The 22,727-nt window shown below is 45.2% G+C and overlaps 2 protein-coding genes across 8 annotated transcripts in view; both read left to right on the forward strand.

Moving 5' to 3' along the window:
* The window catches only part of msh3 (mutS homolog 3 (E. coli)), a 38,065-nt gene extending 21,144 nt beyond the window's left edge, over window positions 1-16,921 (forward strand). For 2 of the 4 annotated variants that reach the window (XM_034541094.1, XM_034541096.1), the window contains 4 exons: window positions 3,082-3,268; window positions 14,753-14,885; window positions 15,040-15,208; window positions 16,600-16,921. In XM_034541094.1, coding sequence (XP_034396985.1) covers window positions 3,082-3,268; window positions 14,753-14,885; window positions 15,040-15,208; window positions 16,600-16,690 — 580 coding nt within the window. In that variant the 3' untranslated portion in view covers window positions 16,691-16,921. Of the gene's footprint in view, window positions 1-3,081; window positions 3,269-14,752; window positions 14,886-15,039; window positions 15,209-16,122 lie in introns of all 4 variants that reach the window. The other 2 variants (XR_004609946.1, XM_034541095.1) reach the window with 2 other exon arrangements.
* A 2,727-nt stretch (window positions 16,922-19,648) lies between these two features.
* Window positions 19,649-22,727, forward strand: part of rasgrf2b (Ras protein-specific guanine nucleotide-releasing factor 2b) — a 38,244-nt gene continuing 35,165 nt past the window's right edge. For all 4 annotated transcript variants that reach the window (XM_034541836.1, XM_034541837.1, XM_034541838.1 and 1 more), the window contains exon 1: window positions 19,649-19,924. In XM_034541836.1, coding sequence (XP_034397727.1) covers window positions 19,649-19,924 — 276 coding nt within the window. The remainder of the gene's footprint in view (window positions 19,925-22,727) is intronic.

Genomic DNA, 22,727 nt, shown 5'->3' on the forward strand with positions numbered 1-22,727 from the left:
TTCTGTTTCTAATTGGGCCGCTCAGCTCCCCCCCCCCCTCCATCACCGAGATCCTGAGGAGAATCAGTCGGGGTCGTAATCGCTCAATCAATTCCCGCCGCTGTGTCGAGCACGGCAGACGCAGCGCCGGGAATTGCTTCATCTTGTTGTGTGTTTATGAGCGAGAGGGGAGACAGAGGTGGAGTGAGAGCTTGTGAGTGGAATAAGCAGTCTCTGTGTGTTTGGGGAGGGGGGGGGGTGGTGGTAATGAGATGATGCGTAGGCGTCTAATGGGATATCCTGTCTGAACTGATCCAGATGATAGATTATCAATGAGGATAAAGGGAATCATGTGGAGATTAGGTTTATAGCAGGGTGCCTGCCCACTTCTCTGTGCTACAGCATTTTGTATTTTTTTTTACAAATATGCCATCCGTGTGTGTGTGTCAGACAGATATATGTGTATATGCAGGTGTGTGTGTGTTTCATTGTTGGCACTGAGTCCTGAAGGTTACAGAGCACATCCTTCCATCCCTGGTTGTTATGGAAACAGCAAAAGGAAGCAGAATGTAAAACAGCATTTTTGAAAAGGACTTTTTAATAGCTGGTAGCAGTGATTATGCCGTGTTTTACTTAAGTCTTCCACAGGCTCCCCTTAGAAAATGCAGTGAGATTACTATCTTTTTTCTTTTCTTTTTTGGGGCCCAGAATTGAGCTGTGACATCATCACGGACAGCGGTGTGAAACACGTCGGGCGTGTGGAAGAATGTTGCATCCTTAATGGAAGTTGTTACGGTGCGGTGTGAATGTGTTTTTGGGGAAAATATCCAGCTCAGCTACAATAGAAGTTTTAAAGGAGGTTTAAAATGTGCATATCAAACGTGCAGCAGTTTCTTCGGCGACTCAAGCAACATTTACCAGTCGCGCTGGAAGAAATGTACTGTTGCTGAAGCCATCTTCTCTGCCTGTACGCTCAATAGAATGCAACAGGTCGAGATGTTCACTTTTTCCTTTAACCGTTAACAGTTGTCATCAAAGAGCCAAGACTAAACTCCATCTTTGTCTCCTCCAAGTATCCTTTTTTTCCCATTTGGATTGTGGTTGTTTTTTTGGGCCAAAAAACAAGACATTTTGATTGATTAGATTACATAGATTACCTAATGACATAGATTATGTCATTAGGTACTAATAGGTAGAAAAAGAAAACGGGGCTGTCTGAGAGCAACAAGTGAACCTTGACTTTCAGAAAGACCTTTGAAATCCTGCTTTCCGGAGAGGTGTGAGCTGCTGATGATGAATGACTCATGAGGAACTGGATGCAGAGCAGCGGGACACCCAGCTGGTGGGGCGCGCCTGTGTTTCTGCTGCCCATCCGCTCATCACTCCCTCCTTTCGTCTGATTCGGTCCTTCCCGCAGTATAGATCTGATCGTCATAATTTCCCCTGAGTCTTGGCACACATGCGCGTGCACAAACGATACATTGGCTAATGAAATGCAGCAGCATGTCTGCCACACCCCTCCGATGTGGCGTGTGGCGTATCCGTGGTAACGCGCGTCCTGGGGTTGGGGGGCTTCTGTCGGTTGTTCGATGGTGCCATGCCGCTATGTTGAAGGACAATACACAGATTTGGAAGTGAGAGAACGCTGACTGGCGAGGCATCTGTGCTCCAGCGGGAGTCCCGGCTCTGCCCGTCAGCCCGTATCGGTGCTTTCAGACGGGCTGCGAGGCTCGTAAAGAAGTCACCATGTTGTCATTGCAATATCCATTGACGTGGGCGGGCTCGGCGGGTGCTACATCGATAGTGTTCAAGTTCGTCTCGTTCCACATTTAGATTCATCATCAGCAACGCTAATGCTTGAGGTATTTGTCAATGCATTTATCACATGCTGACTAGTAGATTTGTTTTTAATGTTGTTTTTCTCATCACACGTTGGGCCTCATGCCAGAACATTTCAGTCCTCCTGTATCGGGGGTTCATAGCAGCAGATTAACGTCGATGGTTTCATCGGTCACATTTGGGTGAAGCGTCTCGGGGTCCACATCTCCCCCTTTTCTGGAGCCCTCTCTCGGTTAAAAAATTAAACCAAAACACACATCAAGGTTTTCTTTTCAAAGAATGTTGACATTGATGAAGTTTAAGGACATGAAATAACATTTGGAAGTCTGCATCAGTTTCTGTTAGTGAGGAAATTAATGCCCTAGCGAATGAACAGATTATAATTTACTTTTGATTTGTTGGGGCCTGTGAGTGTTGCAGAAAAACATTTTTATTTTCTGTTTAAAAATAATCATTTTAATCTGCGACGCATTTTAAACGCTGTAGGCTGAATGAGTATAAATCCAGATTAATTGGAAAAATAAAACCTGGAGGAATTTCACAAATGGCTGGATGTTAAACCCAGTTAACCTCAGAGGAGAAGACGCATTGGTAAGCAGAGTTTTGCATCTCATGGAAATTATGTTAGAAATTGAACGTGGCATCTTCATAAGAGCGTAACGTCGAGGCCTGGAGGTCATACGGGGTCATGTATGACACGTGAGGGAACGACGCCATCACCCCGCAGGTGGACTTCCTTCTTGTTCTCCTGCTCGGTTTGAAAAAGGGACCTCAGAGTGTGGGAGCTCCTTTCTCTCTCTTTTTGTTTCACACCCTTCCTTTTCCATCTCACCTTTTCTTTTCTTGGTGGTGTCTGCAGTTCTGTCTGTGGGTGTTTTGTTGAGTTTGTGGAAGAACAACACGTTACATGTGTTTTAGTATTTACAATAATGGTTGTATCTGAAAATCTACTTTAGATTGTGCTGCAGCTTTAAAATGTTGATGATTCACCTAGCGTAACTTGTATTGGTGAGTTTATCAATTATGATCAAATCAAGGTCATCTGGAAATGTGTATTTATTTTTTATTACAGGAGTTCAAAAGTAGAACTATGAAAGGGGATAAAGAATGATGGAAAACGTTCAATCTAACCCTGAAGACAGACTGCACGATCAGTCCGACATGCCATTTGTGCAATTTGATCTCCACATCACTCTCTTTCACCCTTTCACTTTTGACCTCTGACCCTTTCGCTTTTCTTTTTTCTCTTGCTCTGATCATCAGGATGGGGGCTTCGGACAACATTTACAAAGGCCGCAGCACTTTCATGGAAGAGCTGACCGAAGCCTCGGAGATCATTCGCCGCGCAACCGAGCGCTCATTAGTCATCCTCGATGAACTGGGACGGGGAACCAGCACCCACGATGGGATCGCCATCGCCTATGCCACCCTGAAGTACTTCATCAAAGATGTAAGTGTGTTTGGAGACGCTCTGTACTGCTGATGTGTGAATAAGACTATTTAAAGAGGGAAAGAAATGGAGAGTGAAATGGGAGGGAAGGCACTGATGGGACTTTTGAGTAACAGTTAGTGTGAAATATCAAATAACGTGGAATACACTTTGTTGTCAAACGCACACATACTCACTTTGTCGCTGGATCTGGATTTCTGGCTTGATTTGTGGTTCTTAACATCAGTGATTGAAGCTGAGCGCTGACATTCGATTGTTCATCCTTGGGACCAAAAACAATGACTTCTGTTTTATCTTTATTTAGACAATTCTGGCATCCAGTTGCTGATTTCTTCAATGTATTTAGTATGGGATTATAGTCTCCTGGTGATATAGTTATGCAGATTTGTGTGTCGTCGGCATAATTATGATAACACACTTTGTTGTTTTTCATAATCTGAGCCAGTGGAAGCATGTAGATGTTGAACAGAAGAGGCCCCAGTATTATACCTTGGGGAACACCACACAACAACCTACTCAGCTCTGATGTGTAATTACAGACACAAAGTATTGTCAGTCCTTCAAGTAGGATTCAAACCAGTTAAGTGCTGCGCCAGAGAGTCCTACCCAGACTTTGTCTGTCTAGTAGTAAGTCATGGTCGAGTGTCGAATGCAGCACAGAGACCTAGTAATACTAAGACTGAAGTGTTGCCACTGTCTGTGTTTAAGTGGATGTCGTTGAAAACCTTAACATGAGCAGTTTCAGTACTGTGGTGCTGACGAAAGCCGGACTGGAAGACATCAAAACAGTTATTTGAGTGGTTTAATAACTTCAGTTTTTAGGGCTTGTGGGAAAACACCTAAGAGAAGGGATGTGTTTACAATTTGTAAAAAATCAGTGGTCATGCAGTATGAAATATTGTGTTGGGAGAATATCCAAGCAGCAGGAGGATGTTTTCAGATGTTGTAAAATGTCTTCTAGGCTTCTTTGGTTGATTGAATGAAATTGTGTCATGATATTTGCATGGATGTTATCTAAAGATGGGGACAACACATACCCTGTGGTTGGTGTGGAGGCACTGACTGCTTGTCTAATTTTCTGAATTTTGTCAGCAAAAAAGGAGGCAAATTGATTGCATGCCCAGGTGGATTGGAGCATAGCAGTTACTGTCACCAGAGGGTTTGTTAGCCTGTCAACGGTAGCAAATAAGGTGCGTGTATTGTTATTGTTTTTGGTTATGAAGTCAGAGAAGAAGGACTGCCTTGCATTTCTAAGTTCTACATTATAATTGCGAAGTCTCTTTTTATAGATACCACAGTGAACCTGGAGATTAGTTTTTCGCCACCTGCGCTCAGCTTTCCGACACTCTCTTTTCTCTATTCTGACCAGCGTGGCATTTCTCCAATGAGATCTTTTCTTACCTGAGACAACCTTCACTTTAGTGGGTGCAATGGCATCAATAACCACAATTGACTGAGATGCAAGAGAGGGCTGGTGTGGAGGAAAACTTCTGAATAAATAGTTAACCATCAAACATTCGTGCGCCCAGTGGGCCCTGCAGCGGTGACTGTTAATGGTGTTCAAAGGACGTGTGTGATAAGATATGTACTTTATTCATCCCCAGGGTGACATTTCTTGAGGCAGCAGCAAACATGTTTACATATATACAATACAATAAAATAGCAGGGCAAGAAATATTACATTTAAGAATTTAAAGGAAATGTAAAAATAAAAAAACAAATGAAAGTGTATACAGTGTATCTAAGCTGTCCCTGCAGTAGGTGGTGGAGGGAGTGGTCCGATATGTTTTCCGGATAGTCCTGTTTGCAGCCAATGATGGAGCCGGCCTTCCACACCAGTTGGTGTCTCCGGCTCCAATGCTGCTCCCCCAGCAGACTACAGAGAAGTACAGAGCACTGGTCCAACAGACTGGTAGAACATCTCCAACATCTCAGAGCACTGGTCCAACAGACTGGTAGAACATCTCCAACATCTTGCTGTACACATCGAAGGATCCAAGTTTCCTCAAGAAAAAGAGTTGACTCCTCCCCTTCTTGTACACAGCGTTGATGTTGGCCTTCCAGTTCAGTCTGTTGTCGATGGAGACACCCAGGAACCTGTACTCCTCCACCATGTCCACATCCTCCTCCACCATGTCCACATCTTCTCCCAGAACTCTCAGTGGTTGTGGAGCCGTCGTCTTACTCCTGAAGTCGACCTCCATCTCTCTGGTCTTGGTCGACGTTCAGAAGCAGGTGATTTCTGCCGGCCCGCTCCACAAAGTCATCCACTACTGCCCTGTACTCCTCTTCCCGTCCATCATTAATGCACCCGACCAGTGCAGAGTCATCAGAGAACTTCTGCAGGTGGCATGGCCCCCAGTTGTACTGGAAGTTAGTGGTGAACAGGAAGAGAGACGGAACAGTTCTCTTTGGGGCTCCAACATCACAGACCACCGTCCCAGACAGCACATGGCCCAGTCTGACATACTGTGGTCTGCCTGTGAGGTAGTCAGTGATCCAGGAGACGGTGGACGCGTTGCCCCCCACCACCCGCAGCTTCTCACTCAACAGCAACAGTGGTTGGATGGTGTTGAATGCACTGGAGAAGTTAAAGAAAGTGATTCTCACAGAGCCACCGGTTCCATCCATGTGCGACTGAGCTCGTTGCAGCAGGTAGATGATGGCGTCGTCCACTCCCACACAAGGCAGGTAAGCAAACTGCAAAGGGCCCAGTGATGATTTCACCTGCGGTCGAAGGCGAGTCAAGACCATCCTCTCCAGCACCTTCACCTGGTCGGAAGTCCTTGAGGTCAGATGAAGTTGTCATCTTTGGTACAGGGACCAGGCACAATGTTATCCACAGCACCGGGACCTCCTCCTGTCTCAGGCTCAGGTTGTAGAGGTGCTGCAGGACATCTGACAGCTGGATAGCGCAGGTCTTCAGGACCCTGGGGCTGCTGCCATCAGGTTCTGCAGCTTTGCAGTTTAGCTCGTTGGACCTCTCCAGGGAGCCCCCTGGTTGCCTCCCTCCAACCTTGAAGCCAGTTATCTGCTTCATTCTGGTCCACACCTCCCTCATGTTGTTCTGCTGGAGTTTGGCCTACAGCGTCCTTCTGTAGGAGTCCTTGCACTGCCTGAGCTTCGCTCACTGTATTCATCCTTAGCATTTGCATACAGTAGGTCCAGAGTTTTATTGTTCGGTGTGGGGCAGGACTTTATCCAGGCTGGTGTGGTTAAAGTCACAAGTGATTGACAAAAATGGACACCCTCCAATCTACTGTGTCTGGACTCGGCAGTCCAGACACAGTAGATTGGAGGGTGTCCACTGCTTCCTCGGCGTCAGCTGATGGTGGCACGTAAACGGCGACAATAATGGCAGACGTGAACTCCCTCGGCAAATAATACGGACACATCCCCACGGCTAACAGCTCAAGGTTTGGGCTACAGAAGCGCTCCTTCACACACGTGGTCGGAATTTCACCAACTCTCGTTCACGTACACTGCAATCCCGCCACCTCTCCTCTTACCGCTCTGTATAGCGTCTCTGTCCGCCCGAACAGTCCTGAAGCCGGACATCGACGCACTGTGATCCGGAAAGTCCGCGTGCAGCCATGTCTCCCGTATGTGTAGCCATGAGGCTAAAGACCAGGTTACCCGATGCCCTCCTCCGCAGCTCCTCTGGCATCTCAGGCCTGGCAGCGGGCATCAATTAAAACACACACAGGGAGCTACTGCGACAGGCAGCCACTGGCACGGCGCCATCTTGCTAAATGTGAACTGGCGCAGTCAGGAGCCCTCTTTGGGTGTTGCACAATGTTGCGTATGTCTACAGACCAGGGGGTACCTGGAGAGGGGAGGATGCCGTTTGTGTTTAGTGAGGGGTCATCGATACCATGAAACGTTGGCGAGTCAATCGTCTGTAGAGAATTTGCCTTGCTTTGGATCAATGGCGTCGGCACAGGACACCCATTGTTTCAGTCAGACGTGGGGTTGCATGCTCGAGGTTGTGGTATTAATTAGGACACACAGCTGAGACTCTCTGGGTAATGTGTCAACGCGCACATTACCCAGAGAGTCTCTGTACACTTTGACAAGTCAGTTAAAAGAATCACCAGAAGATGCACTAATCCAAAATATTATTATTGTTATTTTGTTTACGACATATGCAATGTGAAAGCTATCACTCTGGCGTAATGGACAGTCCCCCTCAGCTCTATGGAGCCTTTTAGCCTATTTTGGGTCCTCGTTGTGGTTTTTTGTGGGCTCCAAACTCTGCTCTTGTCAACCTCACTTCCTGCAGCTGTTAGCAAATAGACGGTGAACATAATGAAGCAGCGAAAGAGACAAATTCTATTCTACATCGGATGAATATAATAAATAAATATTCCGTAATCTATTATTACACGTCATTTACATTTTTATGTCAATTTATCAGACTGGATGGTGCCCGCTGAATTTAGGGAGCACGTATTTAGTCTTGCACTTGAGCAACTTTGTTTGGGAACTACGAAAAACCACAAATCGAAATAGTGAAGGCCCAGGGTGCAGCTTATTGACAGATACGATTGAGGAGTTTCTGGAGTTTTAACATTAAAGTATACTTACTCCACCTCTGCCTTCTGGGTAATCAAATATTACAAGCTGTATCTAATCTGTGAGAGCTGGTATTTGTTTATTTTCTGTTTTCCAAGTTCTCAGTCAAGAAGGCTCTAAATTGCCCCCAATTACTACCCTTGTTCAAATAAAGATAAACATTTGTCTTTTGAACAGCTCATTCCAGTTTTCATGTTTTGCCAGTTCCACATTAATCTTTGGACAGCATCTTGGTTGTTGTGCAATCCTGCTAGAAAATGTAGAATGAAAATATGTAAGCAGCTGCTGGCAGGAGGAGGAAGCTCTCCAACTACCTGTTGTATAACAACATTGATTTGTCAGAGAAGCCTTGCTATTAAAGGAAAGACAACCGAAATAAGTTGTCCTGTACTGAGAGGCCTCCTCGGTGCTGGCCGACCCGAGTCTTTCACTCCTCTTCCTCTCCTCTTCCTCCTACTCGTCCTCCTCTGCCCCGGCCTCCTCCTCGCCAGACTCCTCAGACTACTCCTCTTTTGACTCGGTTGTCATGGCGACGCACTTTTTCCCTAACCCCCCCCCCCCCAGCACTCAGCTAAGCGGTAGTTGATAATGTAGATGGGTTTCATAACACCACTCGATAAAAGAGACAGCCTTGACACACGGAAAGGGAGAGAGAGAGAGAGAAAAAAACACTGGGTTTTTGCGCCAATATCACAACTGGCCTCCGGCTGTGACCTCACGCTGTCCTCTTCTTTAGCCATTACGCACTCTCCGACTCCCTCAGACTCTCACTTTTATTATGTATTTCACACTAAGCTCACCACTCGCACCGTGACTCAGGCTTGCATGTGACTGCACAATCATTGTAATACTGCGCTGCAAAGAAAACCAAAACTACAACAGGCAGAATGGGGCCCAGCTTTACACTTGGACTCGCTGGAGAACTACAACTCCCTAGAACTCCCTTTTGGCTGAACTCTAATGGGCACATTTGCATCGCTCCATGTGGGCGTAAATGGTCTGATGTGCTCACGCTGATGCACAAACGCTCCTGCGAAGTACCCGCATGTGCTCCACTGACTCTGCACTGCTCTCTCTCTCTCTCTCTCTCTCTTTCTCTCTCTCTCTCTCACACTCTTGCTCTCTCCCCTCTCTCTCTCTCTCTCTCTCTTTCTCTCTGCTCTGTACACGGCATTCCGTTTGGCTTTTGTTCTCGCTATTGCGAGAACATTAATATACAGCATCAAACAACTATTCTCCCTCTATAGCTCTCCCTCTCTCCCTCTGTGTGTGTGTGTGTGTGTGTGTGTTGTAATCCAGGCTTCTCTATGCTGTGATGACGGTTCCCACTGATAACGCTGTCCCTGACCCCACGATGTTGTTGCAAGCTATTAGCACCGTTGGCTGCTCGCCGCTGAATCAACCATCACCACGTTGAGAGCCGTGTGGAGGCAATCATTCATTCATAGATATGCTCTGAGGAGATTCGGGGGACTTAAACTCAAGGAGAACAGAAGGGAAATCAAAAGCTTTGGCAAGCATGTATGTTTTTCATTTATAGTAGATTATCAGTGTGTTTTCTCGCTGCATTCGCTGTAACGCAGACAGCGAAACTAGATTTGAATACTCTCAAAGCTTGAAAATGAATGTTCAAGTGAATCCCTTCAGCATGGAGGCCCTGCAGGGATTCACTTGAACCAAAGTACTGATTCTGAGACGGATAACGACAAGTTAGTCCTGATCTACTTTACACAGAAGGTCTCTTAATGCTGGCAAGGACACGGGCACAGCTTGCCTGCTTTCTTCTCCGAAGTTACTTTCTAACGCTGGCTGGTGTGTGGCTGAAAAAGTGAGAGTTCTCTGAATCAAACAGTTCAATCTGTTCTGTGTCCTTATTCCCTTATATTTATTGGAATCCAATCAAACTCATAATTCTACCCCAAACACCGCTGATCAAGACCTCCATGAAGACCAATGTTTGAGCTGACAAAAACCCAACAATTCTTTTTTTTCCCTTTCTTCTTTCAGGTCATTATTTACTAAAAGAGCGGTGTAGTTTCTAGCACTGTTCGATTCCCGGGCTCTGTGGGGAGTTTAAGATAAGATAAGATAATCCTTTATTAGTCCCTCAGGGGGAAATTACAGGATTACAACAGCATTGCTCACAGTAATAAGTAAAAAAACAAGTCGTATAATAACAGAAATAAGATAAAAGAGTAAAAACAAGAAGAATATTATATATACAGACGGAGTAGAAATAGAATAAAGTGTATAAAATCAATTAAAAAAATTAAAAAGTACTTAAACATATTAGTATTGCACAATTGGGCTAAAGTGCTGTTCAGTGCGAAGTCCAAAGTGTTCGAAGTGATTGTGTTTGTGGCCTACTGGGAGCTCAGCTTGTTGTGTAGCCTGACAGCAGCGGGGAGAAAGGACCTGCGGTACCTCTCCCCCAGACACCGGGGATGAATCAGCCGGTGGCTGAAGGAGCTGTGCAGCGCTGCCAGAGTACCCTGCATGGGGTGGGAGGGGTGGTCCATCAGGGACGATAGCTTGGCCATCATCCTCCTGTCCCCCACCACCTCCACAGTATCCAGAGGACACCCCAGCACGCTGCTGGCCTTCCCCACCAGTTTGTCCAGTCTCCTCCTGTCAGCTGCTGTGATGCCGCTGCACCAGAAGACCACTCCATAAAAGATGGCTGATGCCACCACCGAGTCGAAGAAGGTCTTCAGGAGTGCTCCCTGCACCCCAAAGGACCTCAGTCTCCTCAGCAGAAAGAGTCTGCTCTGTCCCTTCTTGTAGAGTGCATGAGCGTGGTCAGACCAGTCCAGTTTATTGTTCAAGTGAACACCCAGGTACTTATAAGACTTCACAATCTCAATGTCCAGTCCCCGGATGCTCACTGGTGTTGGAGGAGAGCGTTTACCCCGGCGGAAGTCCACCACCAGCTCCTTGGTCTTGCTGGAGTTGATCTGGAGGCGGTTCCGCTGGCACCATCCTAAGAAGTCCTGGTTCAGTTCCCTGTACTCCCTGTCATCATCGGCCGAGATGAGGCCGACGATCGCAGAGTCGTCAGAGAACTTTTGCAGGTGGCAGTTGGCAGAGTTGTGTTTGAAGTCCGATGTGTAGATGGAGAAGAGGAATGGAGCCAGAACGGTTCCCTGTGGAGCCCCTGTGCTGCAGGACACCCGATCTGACTCACACTCCCGTATCCGCACATACACTAAAGAAAACATACTTATTAACGATGTATAAAATGTTTGCCAATAGACCCCCCTCCTCTCTGTTCCTTTAAGAGATTTATACACAACATACAAACATTCAAATGTGTTGGTGTTTTTCATTCACCCTTACTGGTCAGAAACGGTGCAACTGCTGCACAAAGACCAGCAGCATTTTTCATGGGGACATAATTGGACAAGTGACATTCATTTCTAAAAAGCAGTGTTTAATTCTTCCCTCCGGAAGCGCCCTTGAGCGCTGGTCCAAGTCGGCATCTTAAACAGCCAGTTCTGCAAACATGTTTTAAAGGAAAGGCCATCACCTATTCACCAGGCTCTGACCCCGACTCAAATCACTTAACCAGAGAGAGGACGAGATTGACTCGCGGCCAAAGTCAGAGGTCGGTGACACACACACACACACACACACACACACAATCATAGTTAGTTCTGAGGCAAGAACACGGAGGGCGTTGACTTAAGTCCAAACTGGATTAGAGTCTAATTGGATAGAGAGCAGTAACAAGACCGAGAGAGACGCTAATGGTGGTGTTAACCCCTCCGACCTTTTCCCCCGGGATCCGATCACCGGAGGAGGAGGAGGAGGATGAGGAGGATGAGGAGGAGGAGGAGGAGGATGAGGAGGAGGAGGAGGAGGAATCTGTTTCTTTTTTTTCTCCATCATATTTCAACAGATTATCACTAGGCCTTCAGTAATGTTTTTCCTAGCGCTTGATTACGGTTCAATTAATGTAACCTTACTCATCAGTTGTTTTTTTAAATGAACTTTGGATCAAATGATGACATGTGTCTGCACAGTCTGCAACTTCCGTTCCTGAGAAGCGACGCCAATGCAGAAGTGCCTTGAACTTGCATTCTTCCTAATAACCAGCAGGGTCCGACTGGTTGCAAAAAGTCTGATTGTATAGAAGTCAAGGAGAAAGTGATGAATTGAGTTTATGGTCTCAATTTCTTCTTCAATACACCATGATGTACATTTAGTAAATGATAAAACAGGGCATGCTTTAGGACGGGGCTACCTTGTGATTGACAGGTCGTTACCACAGCGTTGTCTGGTCTGGGAATTTACAACTTTAACCCTTTCACAGTGTGTTATCAGTTCATGCAAGTACATTGTATCATTTTGGTTGGCAAAAAAAGTCTTTTATCCAGCGTGTGCTTAGCTCCAGCCTTTTGTCATTTTTTGGTTGTAAAAAAACAAGATCGAGGCTTCAAGCAGCAGTCCACAAACCAACAAGTGACGTCAAGGTGACTCCGTCCACTTCTTATGTACAGTCTGCGGTCTCACAGCTCTCTTTAGCGTCACAAAACTCTGAGAAACCAACTGTATAGACAAGACGAAAGAAGGTTGTGGGGCGACTGTGGGTCAGTGGTTAGCATGTCCGTCTTTCAATCAGGGGGTTGGCAGTTCAATCCCCGCCCTAGTCGATGTGTCCTTGAGCAAGACACTTAACCCTGCGTCGCTCCCTGTAGCTGTGTCTACGGTGTATAATGTAACATGTAAAGTGTCTTTGAGTATCTTAAAAAGCGCTATATAAATTAAATGGATTATTATTATTAAGGTTCATTTAATTAAACTGCAAAGAAAGTCTTTAAACTGCGTATTCAGTCAACCAACTGTATAGATATGGATGTGCAGGATCAGAGATTCTGAGACCAGCTAATTGTTTTTTACATACATTTTTCCCTGATGGATTTTCTGGTTTCCGACTAAACGATTAATTGATTAATTGCTTCAGCACTGATTCCGTCACATCGTCCAGCTCTGCAGAACACAGCTGCCAGGGTGGTCTGGTAGTGAGCTGCCATTAGCGCCTAATTAGCACATCATCAAGGCAGCACCCTCTGCTTGTTTTTACCTTTTCGGTGTAGGTGGACAGAAATGATTAGAGCTGTGCGTGTGTGTTTCTCACCGTGCGAGTCTGTTTCAGAGGGAGGTATTAATGGTGACGTGTGACCTTTCTAAGACCGAGCGGTTAGATCGCAGAGCCAGCCGAGTTCTGCAGCCGCCTGTCTGCTGCGATGATGTGAATCATGGGCCTCCTTCGCCGTGAGAGCTCTCACACACACACATACACACACACACACACACACACACACACACACACACACACACACTCTAGCTTTGTTTCATCAATACTGCATATGTATGTACACGTCCACAAAACGGTGTCTTAGCTCCGCTCACTGCAGCGGTACGGAGGCGGTTAAGTAACAATGGGCCAAAGTACGGTAGCTGGAGATCCTCTCGCTCTTTTTTTTTGCTTGATACAACTTTTGCTTTGTTGTGGTAAAACAGACGGTGTTACATAATGCAACATTTGTTATGATACCTACCATTTGGTATGTGTCACTTCATCTCCTCCTGCCCTTTTTTTCCGCCTACTTCTCTCTCTTGTATAAGGCCGAAGGGAAAAAGTAAAATAAATAATCCAATTAACATTAACGGAGAAGAAACATTTAGCGGAACTGAAACACTCAATGTTTATTAAGCATATTAATGACCTAGTTGTAGTAAAGATAAAGATGCCTTTCCTTAAGGGCTTAGAATAGCTATACAAACTTGGATACTTTGTAGATTAGTTAAATCATTTATTTTCTGTTTCTTTTTGAAGTATCTCAACACTGCCATGAAGTTTTGTACACGCATTCATGGTCCATGGGGGATGTATCCCATTGACTTGGCTGACTTTTTAGTTACGATGCCACCAGCAGGTCAAAGTTTCAACTTATCTACTGAAATATCCCAGTGGTCGCCATCATTAATATATATATATATATATATATATATATATATATATATATATATATATATACACACATATATTTTTCCAGATCTACTTATGATCCCTCGTAACAGACGCATTATGATTAATATTACTTTTGTCCAGCAGAATTTGTTTTTTTCATTATCTGCTGTCCGAGTAATTACGGCTCCAAAGAGTCATCTCATGACCCCTTGTTGGGACCCCGCAGGTTGGAAACCTCTGATCCAAGATATCCACAACTTGTAGCTTTTTATTAGTTTAAATTTGCTATGTTTGTTTATTTTGTGTTTGTGACTTCACCTTGTTTACGAGAACGTCAATGTTTCACCGCTGCGTTTTATGGGGCTGTGGCTCATTGATTTTCAAATGTGATCATTATTCAATCAACAGGACCCCTCTCACTCCTTGTTAATACACTGCAATAAGCATCTGGGTGTGCTCAACAGATGAATATGACCAGTACACTTACTGCAGTTTTTATATGATTTTCTTGTCTGCATTTTGTGCACAGACTGTGATCAGATCTATTTTTTTTCGCGGGCACACTGCAAAGCTGGTGAGGAGGTGGGAAGGTGGTAGATCTATTGTCGGTAAAAACAAAACATAGCAGGGCGAGGGTCACCACAAATGTTCTTACTGTACATCCTGTACTTTTTCTTACTTTTACCCACCAGCGAAACGTCTGTGACTGCCGGAGACAACGGAAGTGATGAGATTCTCCGTCAGCGACCGTTTCCCTGGATGTTTTCCTACCAATGTCGGCACAATGTCCATTTTGCAGTTCCACCGGGCCGACCCGCGGTTTCCCTGATCCTTTCGCATCCAGAAAAGTCTGGCACACACGGCCTTCTGGCAGCTTTTCTTTCAACCCGGCATCAAAATATTAACACTCGGCTCTTCCCCCTTCCTCTTCTTAGGTGAAAGCCCTCACCCTGTTTGTGACCCATTACCCTCCTCTGTGCGAGCTGGAGCAGGTGTATCCTGAACACGTGTCGAACTACCATATGGCTTTCCTTCTCAATGAACCTGACATCGCCGCTGACACTGGCGGTATGTGTGTGTGTGTGTGTGTGTGTGTGTGTGTGCATATGAAAATGCTTTCACTGTTTCATTGCTGGTCAATTTATAACAATTTTACTTTCTAAATCATCATCTATCGGCAGTTGGAGATATTTATTGTGTGTGTGTGTGTTCGCGCTGACAGACGGAGAGGTTCAGCCAGAGTTCATCACTTTCCTCTACCAGTTAACTGAAGGAGCTGCAGGGCGGAGCTACGGCCTGAATGTCGCCCGATTGGCTGACATCCCAGACGACATACTGCACACCGCCTCTCGCAAAGCCAGAGAACTGGAGAGCGTCGTCAACGGCAAGAGGTACGAACACGCATGTTCACCGTGACCATTTCTTAAAATATCAGTTGGCTTGTCACAGGCAGCAACGAGATGCATTGTGGGAAATGCAGTATCTTTGTGGAGCTTGACCCATTGCAAAGATTAAAAGTCTCTGCTGCTTTAATTTCTATTTAATAATGCTTTTCATCAAAGCAGCAGCTTGACAGCTGAAAGGAGTACCGAGAAAGGAAATAAAACTGGAAGCAGCTCCACCGACACTAAATTGAAAGGTTTTTTTAAGCCCAGCACTCAAACGAACTTCAATTTATTCTTGTGCTTGCGCGCCTTAACCAGAACATGTACCAATATTACTGGAAAATCAGACTGGATACAGATAACTGCAGCAGCTCAGACCGTGGATGAGAGACAGACCCACCAGCATGTCGATACGATGGGATGTTTTCTGCTATGCAATTCCTCGACTGCGGCAGAAAATTGCCCCCTTTTGCTTTGGAGACATGCAACACCTGATTAGTTTACTTCAGAAATGTTTTGATGTCGACGTTATTCCAGATGCTTTTAGATGCTGAAAGGGATGCAGCTATAACCAGTACACCACCAGAAAGCAAAAACAAAAAGCTCAGAAAAGTGTAGTGTGCACTGCCAATATCTTTGCCCAACTTTTATTTAGCTGTGTTTGTGGTGCAGTATTCCTGAGGCAGTTTTTTAAATATTTCCTTTTTTTATGATTTAAAATGAATGTTCCTAATTGGTTCTTTACCAATTTTAATGAATATAAATGTGCTGGTATTGCTAATTAAAATCAAATCTGTCACATATTTTCTCCTAATTTGGTCCAAATCATATTTTCCCTGAAGACCAACACACAAGCGCACACTAAGAGAAAATCTATAAGTATTTTTTTTAAATGCTGACGTGTTTTTTCGCCTCCTTAGGATAAACCACACGATGCCAGGCACAGGTGTGCCGCTTACGATCGAGTTAGGGAGCTGAACACAGCAAATTCTCCGTCTTGTGCAGTCAAAGCGACAGCGTGAAGCACTTTCTCCGAATACGGCCTTCCATCGCCGTACATTTGTACACCGCATCTCCTCGCTCTGTAGCAGACGGCCTGCTGGGAGTTCAGTGCTGCTTAAGCCTCTCCAGAAGTAATCCTCACCATATGAAATATGTCAGCTCGGACACACACAAACACGCAGCCATGCCTCTCTGTCAATGTAATCCTTCCTTTATTAAATGTTTGTCTTTTTTGGAGGGAAGACACGCTGAGCACACAATCGCTGAGCTGCTGGTCAGAGGTTAGGAACAGGGATGTCATTGTACACACACACCCCTCCCACACAAGCTATGTGAGGATATACAATACATACAATATTTTTGTTGAAGCAACAGTTCTGTGTCTTTATCTATAGGAAGAATAAGAAGAATAGGAAACTTCTCTCAGCTCTCTTGAGCATCTCGGGCAGATCGTCCCTCGCGGAGTGGCTGCTGTCCACCGCTTGAGATCGGCGCCATGAAGAAGAGAGCACAGAGCCATCAGTGGAGGAGCATGCTCAAAGAAGAGTGGACAAGGGAGAAGTGATAACTCGTTTCACTGATTGGAGTAGAGGGGTTGTTGCTGCTCTCTTTGCTAGTGAGAGTGTGTGTGTGTGTGTGGGAGAAAAGGATTTAACTCACCATCATCTGTACTGTAACCTAATTGCCAGAATATCAATAAATACCTGTACTAGACAATATGTGGCATAGGTGTGCTTGGTTATTAAATGAGGTGGAAAAAAAGACTAACTTGTCACAGCTGCTATCCTTTGAGCGTTTATCACTTCTCTATTTACAGTGGGTACGGAAAGTATTCAGACCTCTTTAAATGTTTCACTCTGTTTCATTGCAATTTGCTAAAATCAAAAAAGTTCATTTTATTTCTCAGCACCCCATCTTGACAGAAAAAAACAAATGTAGAGATTTTTGCAAATTTATTAAAGAAAAACTGAAATATGACATGCTCATAAGTATTTAGACCCTTTGCTCAGTATTGAGTAGAAGCACCCTTTTGAGCTAGTACAGCCATGAGTCTTCTTGGGAATGATGCAACAAGTTTTTCACACCTGGATTTGGGGATCCTCTGCCATTCTTCCTTGCAGATCCTCTCCAGTTCCGTCAGGTTGGATGGTGAACGTTGGTGGACAGCCATTTTCAGGTCTCTCCAGAGATGCTCAATTGGGTTTAGGTCAGGGCTCTGGCTGGGCCAGTCAAGAATGGTCACAGAGTTGTTCCGAAGCCACTCCTTTGTTATTTTAGCTGTGTGCTTAGGGTCAGTGTCTTGTTGGAAGGTGAACCTTCGGCCCAGTCTGAGGTATAGAGCACTCTGGAAGAAGTTTTCTTCCAGGATATCTCTGTACTTGGCCGCATTCATCTTTCCTTCAATTGCAACCAGTCGTCCTGTCCCTGCAGCTGAAAAACACCCCCATAGCATGATGCTGCCACCACCATGTTTCACTGTTGGGATTGTGGGCAGGTGATGAGCAGTGCCTGGTTTTCTCCACACATACCGCTTAGAATTAATGCCTAAAAGTTCAATCTTGGTCTCATCAGACCAGAGAATCTTATTTCTCATAGTCCTTCATGTGTTGTTTGGTAAACTCTATGCAGGCTTTCATATGTCTTGCACTGAGGAGAGGCTTCCGTCGGGCCACTCTGCCATAAAGCCCTGACTGGTGGAGGGCTGCAGTGATAGTTGACTTTGTGGAACTTTCTCCCATCTCCCTACTGCATCTCTGGAGCTCAGCCATGGTGATCTTTGGGTTCTTCTTTACCCCTCTCACCAAGGCTCTTCTCCCACGATTGCTCAGTTTGGCTGGACGGCCAGGTCTAGGAAGAGTACTAGTCGTCCCAAACTTCTTCCATTTAAGGATTATGGAGTCCACTGTGCTCTTAGGAACCTTGAGTGCTGCAGAAATTCTTTTGTAACCTTGGCCAGATCTGTGCCTTGGGCATTTCCTTCGACCTCATGATTCTCATTTGCTCTGACATGCACTGTGAGCTGTAAGGTCTTATATAAACAGGTGTGTGCCTTTCCTAATCAAGTCCAATCAGTTTAATTAAACACAGCTGGACTCCAATGAAGGAGTAGAACCATCTCAAGGAGGATCAGAAGAAATGGACAGCATGTGAGTTAAATATGAGTGTCACAGCAAAGGGTCTGAATACTTACGACCATGTGATATTTCAGTTTTTCTTTTTTCTGTCAAGATGGGCTGCTGAGTGTACATTAATGAGAAATAAAATGAACTTTTTTGATTTTAGCAAATGGCTGCAATGAAACAAAGAGTGAAAAATGTAAGGCGGTCTGAATACTTTCCGTACCCACTGTATATCAACTGATTTAAATAAAAATCGATTCATTCTTTATTCCACGCATCCTTCTTTCTTGTCACTCTGTGGATACCTACATTACCCACAATGCAAATAGGCTGCTGCTAGTTTGGTTGGGGATTCGGATGTGTTGTGCTTGTAGTGGCTAATAGCATTTAAGTCTTTAGCGTGTAAAGATCACATCTTTCTCCACAACTCTTGTTTACATTTTCAAAACTCTTAGTTTTCAGCCCCCAACCGACTTTGCCTCGAGACATCACATGAGGCCTTTAAAAAAAAAAAAAAGTCTTCAGCTCCCTCCAGTGCCTCAAATGGTTTTATACAACTCTTTTCACTGTATGCAGCTGCACTTCATAAGCCCGTAAACAGACTGTAATGTGTAAGATCGGTGAAACTCCCCTTTTTAAATGATCAACTTTCATTTATTTATTTATTTATTTATAAGGAAACATCATTTGACATGAGGAGGCTTCACATTTGTCTTCTTTCCTTGTATGCTCTCTTTAATACAACGCGATTAATGATGCAGACACAAATCACCACAATTGCACTGGGAAAATCTGCATTACATCTCCAGCTCTCACGCCCTCTCAAAGACACGCACACGCAGACACACACACGCACGCACACACACGTACACGCACACGCACACGCACATAACTCATGCTCCGCCTTTAATTCTCTGATAGAGAGAGAGAGGGAGAGAGAGAGAGAGAGAGAGAGAGACTGTCAAAGCCGATTACACTTTATCCAGTCTGTGGTTCTGTCACTTGAGGGTTCCTTTTGTGAACGACACGCCTCTCGCTTTGTTTGTTTGTTTGTTTATGGGAGCGTGTATATGTTGTTTTATTTTGGTCGAGCAGCATGGACCTATGGACGTCTTCACTATGAGTTCCTCTGCAGAAGCGCTCCCGTCAGCGGGGCAACTTTTCGGTGCGCCGCGGCGCCGCTAAGCCGCGCGTCTCTCGGTGGGGAAAGTTCACGCGCAAACCCCTCCAGGCTCGCGGTGAGAGCTCCGCTCGTCCCCCCTCACCACCTACGCCCCCCGCCCCCCCTCACCCCCTCTCTTCTCGTCCAAACTGTGCGGCAAACATGCAGAAGAGCGTCCGCTACAACGAAGGGCACGCGCTGTTTCTGTCGGCGGTCGCGCGTAAAGAGGGCACCAAGCGCGGCTACCTGAGCAAGAAGACGGCGGAGAACAGCCGGTGGCACGAGAAGTTCTTCGCCCTCTACCAGAACATTCTGTTCTACTCCGAGAACGAGCAGAGCGCGAGACCTGCCGGGATTTACCTGTTGGAAGGATGCACCTGCGAGCGCTCCCCGGCGCCCAAGATGTCCACCACTGGGAAGGAAGCGCTGGAGAAACAGGTGAGAGTTGTGAAAGAGATAAGGGGGGTGCGATAATCCACCAAACCCTGCTGTGAATGACTGTTCCCACATCTAATCCGATGGTACAACTTCCCCAAAAAAATGCCCCAAGAACACTGGCATCAAATGACAAATAATGGTGCTCTCCACTCAGATACATATCGAGCTATGTGTTGTGTTCTTCACTCAACCCCGTGCTTTCCACCGAGATTTATAGTGACCGTTCCTCTGTTTTGTTGTTGTTGTTGTGTGAAACCTTTTTTTCCAAATCACAAAAATGAAGTTCAAAGTGCTCAAGAGCAAGTGGCTCGTGCATCATCAGACTGAAGTGGCTGCAGCAGCTCGGCCTCTCTTGTTTCAGTCCTGCATTGTAAAGTGCATCATCCCTCTCTGAGCAGCAGGTGATCAGACCCCAAAGATTCAGATGTGTGGGCTGGTACGGGAGTCCCCACAGGATGTATTTTTCCAATAAAAAAAATCAAATCAAATCAGGTCCTTTCACACAAATGTATTTCTCTCTTTCACTCTTTCGACTCATCTCTCTGAGGTCACACAATTTTCTGACAACAACTTGTGTGTACACCTGACAGCCTGTCACATGTTCAGGTTATTGTGAACTCCACCTCGTGTGGATCAATCAGACATGTCCTCTTAGTTCAAAGTCAAAATGATTTCCAGTCTGACAGTGGGAAGCAACTGGTTCTCTTCAGCCGTTTAACCTCATGGAAGCTATAAAGTTCTAAGCACACATTTTCCCTCTACACCCTATACGTATCACATGCATATTTAATGTGTCCTTGCGATAAATCTACATCATCTTTACATTTAATGAAATATAATTTCCCCAGGATTGCCAACATTACGTCGGCAATACTCATGTCATGTGCTTCATTTAGTTGTGGGTCATGTTTAGTGTTCTTAGATATCTTGTGATCTGAAATACAGTGCGGAAAAAAAGGTGACTTCAAAGAAGTGGGAATAAAACATTTTTTAATCTGTTGGTGCCTGCGCTCCTGGAAGTTGCCTCGGCATTGTTGCGGCAACAGCTCGGGAGATCTTGTTTCTAGGAAACATTTGAATTACCCTTTGCACACGCTTTTCATTGAGAACCTGCGTTGGTCACAAGACCATCAATCAAAGAACAATCTGCATGTGTCTACATCAGGGGGCTACAAGAGAGAGACTTTTTTTTTTTTTTTACAGTTTGTGCAAGTATTAAAGAGATATCATGTGCATTCACAATTAATCACCCGAGAGGTCAGAAAATAGCCACCAATTATCATTACAGTAGACATCAGTCCCTTTTTAATAGTACTGTATGCCTAAAGACAATTTATTCCAGATGTGTGCAAATGGGGGAAGAGGCTTTAGGAGAGCCAGGAGAAGTGTGGTTTTATTCAATTAGTAACGCAAGGCGCGTTTTGTCTTTATATCCGTTATTGAGTTGTTATTATTAATGATGAAAGGAGGACAAATTTCTCTTTTTGAGGGCAGGATTACACGTGGGTCCTACCTCTCGCACTGATGTAAGCTTGGCAATTTCATTTTCACTCGCGCCGACTGTCTCTCTCTCTCTCTCTCTCTCTCTCTCTCTCCACCCATTCTGTCTCACTCTCGCACTACAGCTGCGATGTTTAATTCGGGTTGTTTACAATCTGCACTCTACGTAACTGTTTAACTACGTAGCCATGCAAACAGGACGCCGAAAACCAACTACTTTTATCTGGGTTATGAGGCTGTGTGTGTGTGTTTGTGTGTGTTTGTGTGTGTTTGTGTGTGTTGCTGATCGAGGCTCGATCATCGATCATTTCAGTCTGGTCTTGCGGGTTGTGTTGGGTTCGGTGGAGGTTAAAGTGAGAGAAGGCCTCTTATCTCTCCATCAGTTGCTCTCGCTCTCCATCTTTTTCTGTGCAAGTGGAGTGAGCCTGCCAACAACCTGCAGTATCACACCCCCACAGTGAGCCACAATGCAACCACGCAAATAACACACATCTACTCTCTCTCTGTTGTACGCTCAGAGAGACACGAGCCCTCCAGATAACATGTCTCCATAGTTTCGACGGCGACTGTGCACGTGCATCGCTGATGTGAACTCACGCGTGTGTGTGTGTGTGTGTGTGTGTGTGTGTGGATTCAGCTGTGTATGAGTTGTCAATCAAGGCTTGGGTCGGTTAAAGATCTCAGGGAGGTGCACAGTTCAGCGGAGTCCATGCACCCGGGGTCGCCAACCATGTGTCGTGTTTGGTCCAATCGTTTCAAAGGCCATGGTGTTGCTTTCTTTCTGCAGGTCGGGAGCATCACCTCGGTACGCCGGTGGTGGAGGATCCAAACAAAAGACTAATCATGGATGACATCAATGCTGTTTATTTTAAATTGGCCAACACAAATGACAGCGCTAAAATCATAATGCTATGGATCAAAGGAAGGTTCTTTTATGCCTCCCTGCATGCAAAAGCTGTGGCCGGCTTATCTGTCCGTCCGGTCCATTCTCGTGAGCGCTATATGTCAAGAAATGCTGGACTCGGTGATGAATTGATGTGATTTTGGAGGTTAAAGGTTAAGGTCCAGGTGACCTCACGTCAGTCCCATTCTGGTGATATCCATAAACGCCTTCTGCTAATTTTGTACAATGTATCCACCTGGACTTCAAGGTTTGAACAGATTAAAATGTAATAGTGAAAGGTCACAAAACGCTTTGTGGGCCATAACTCAATAATTCATATGCTAATTTTGACAATTCTTTCACAAATGTCTGATAGGATAATATGATGAAGGGATGGCATGGATGCAAACTGTAACTGGT

This window comes from Cyclopterus lumpus, chromosome 9 (genome assembly GCF_009769545.1).
Source record: "Cyclopterus lumpus isolate fCycLum1 chromosome 9, fCycLum1.pri, whole genome shotgun sequence".
In the NCBI taxonomy this organism is placed as follows: Eukaryota; Metazoa; Chordata; class Actinopteri; order Perciformes; family Cyclopteridae; genus Cyclopterus; species Cyclopterus lumpus.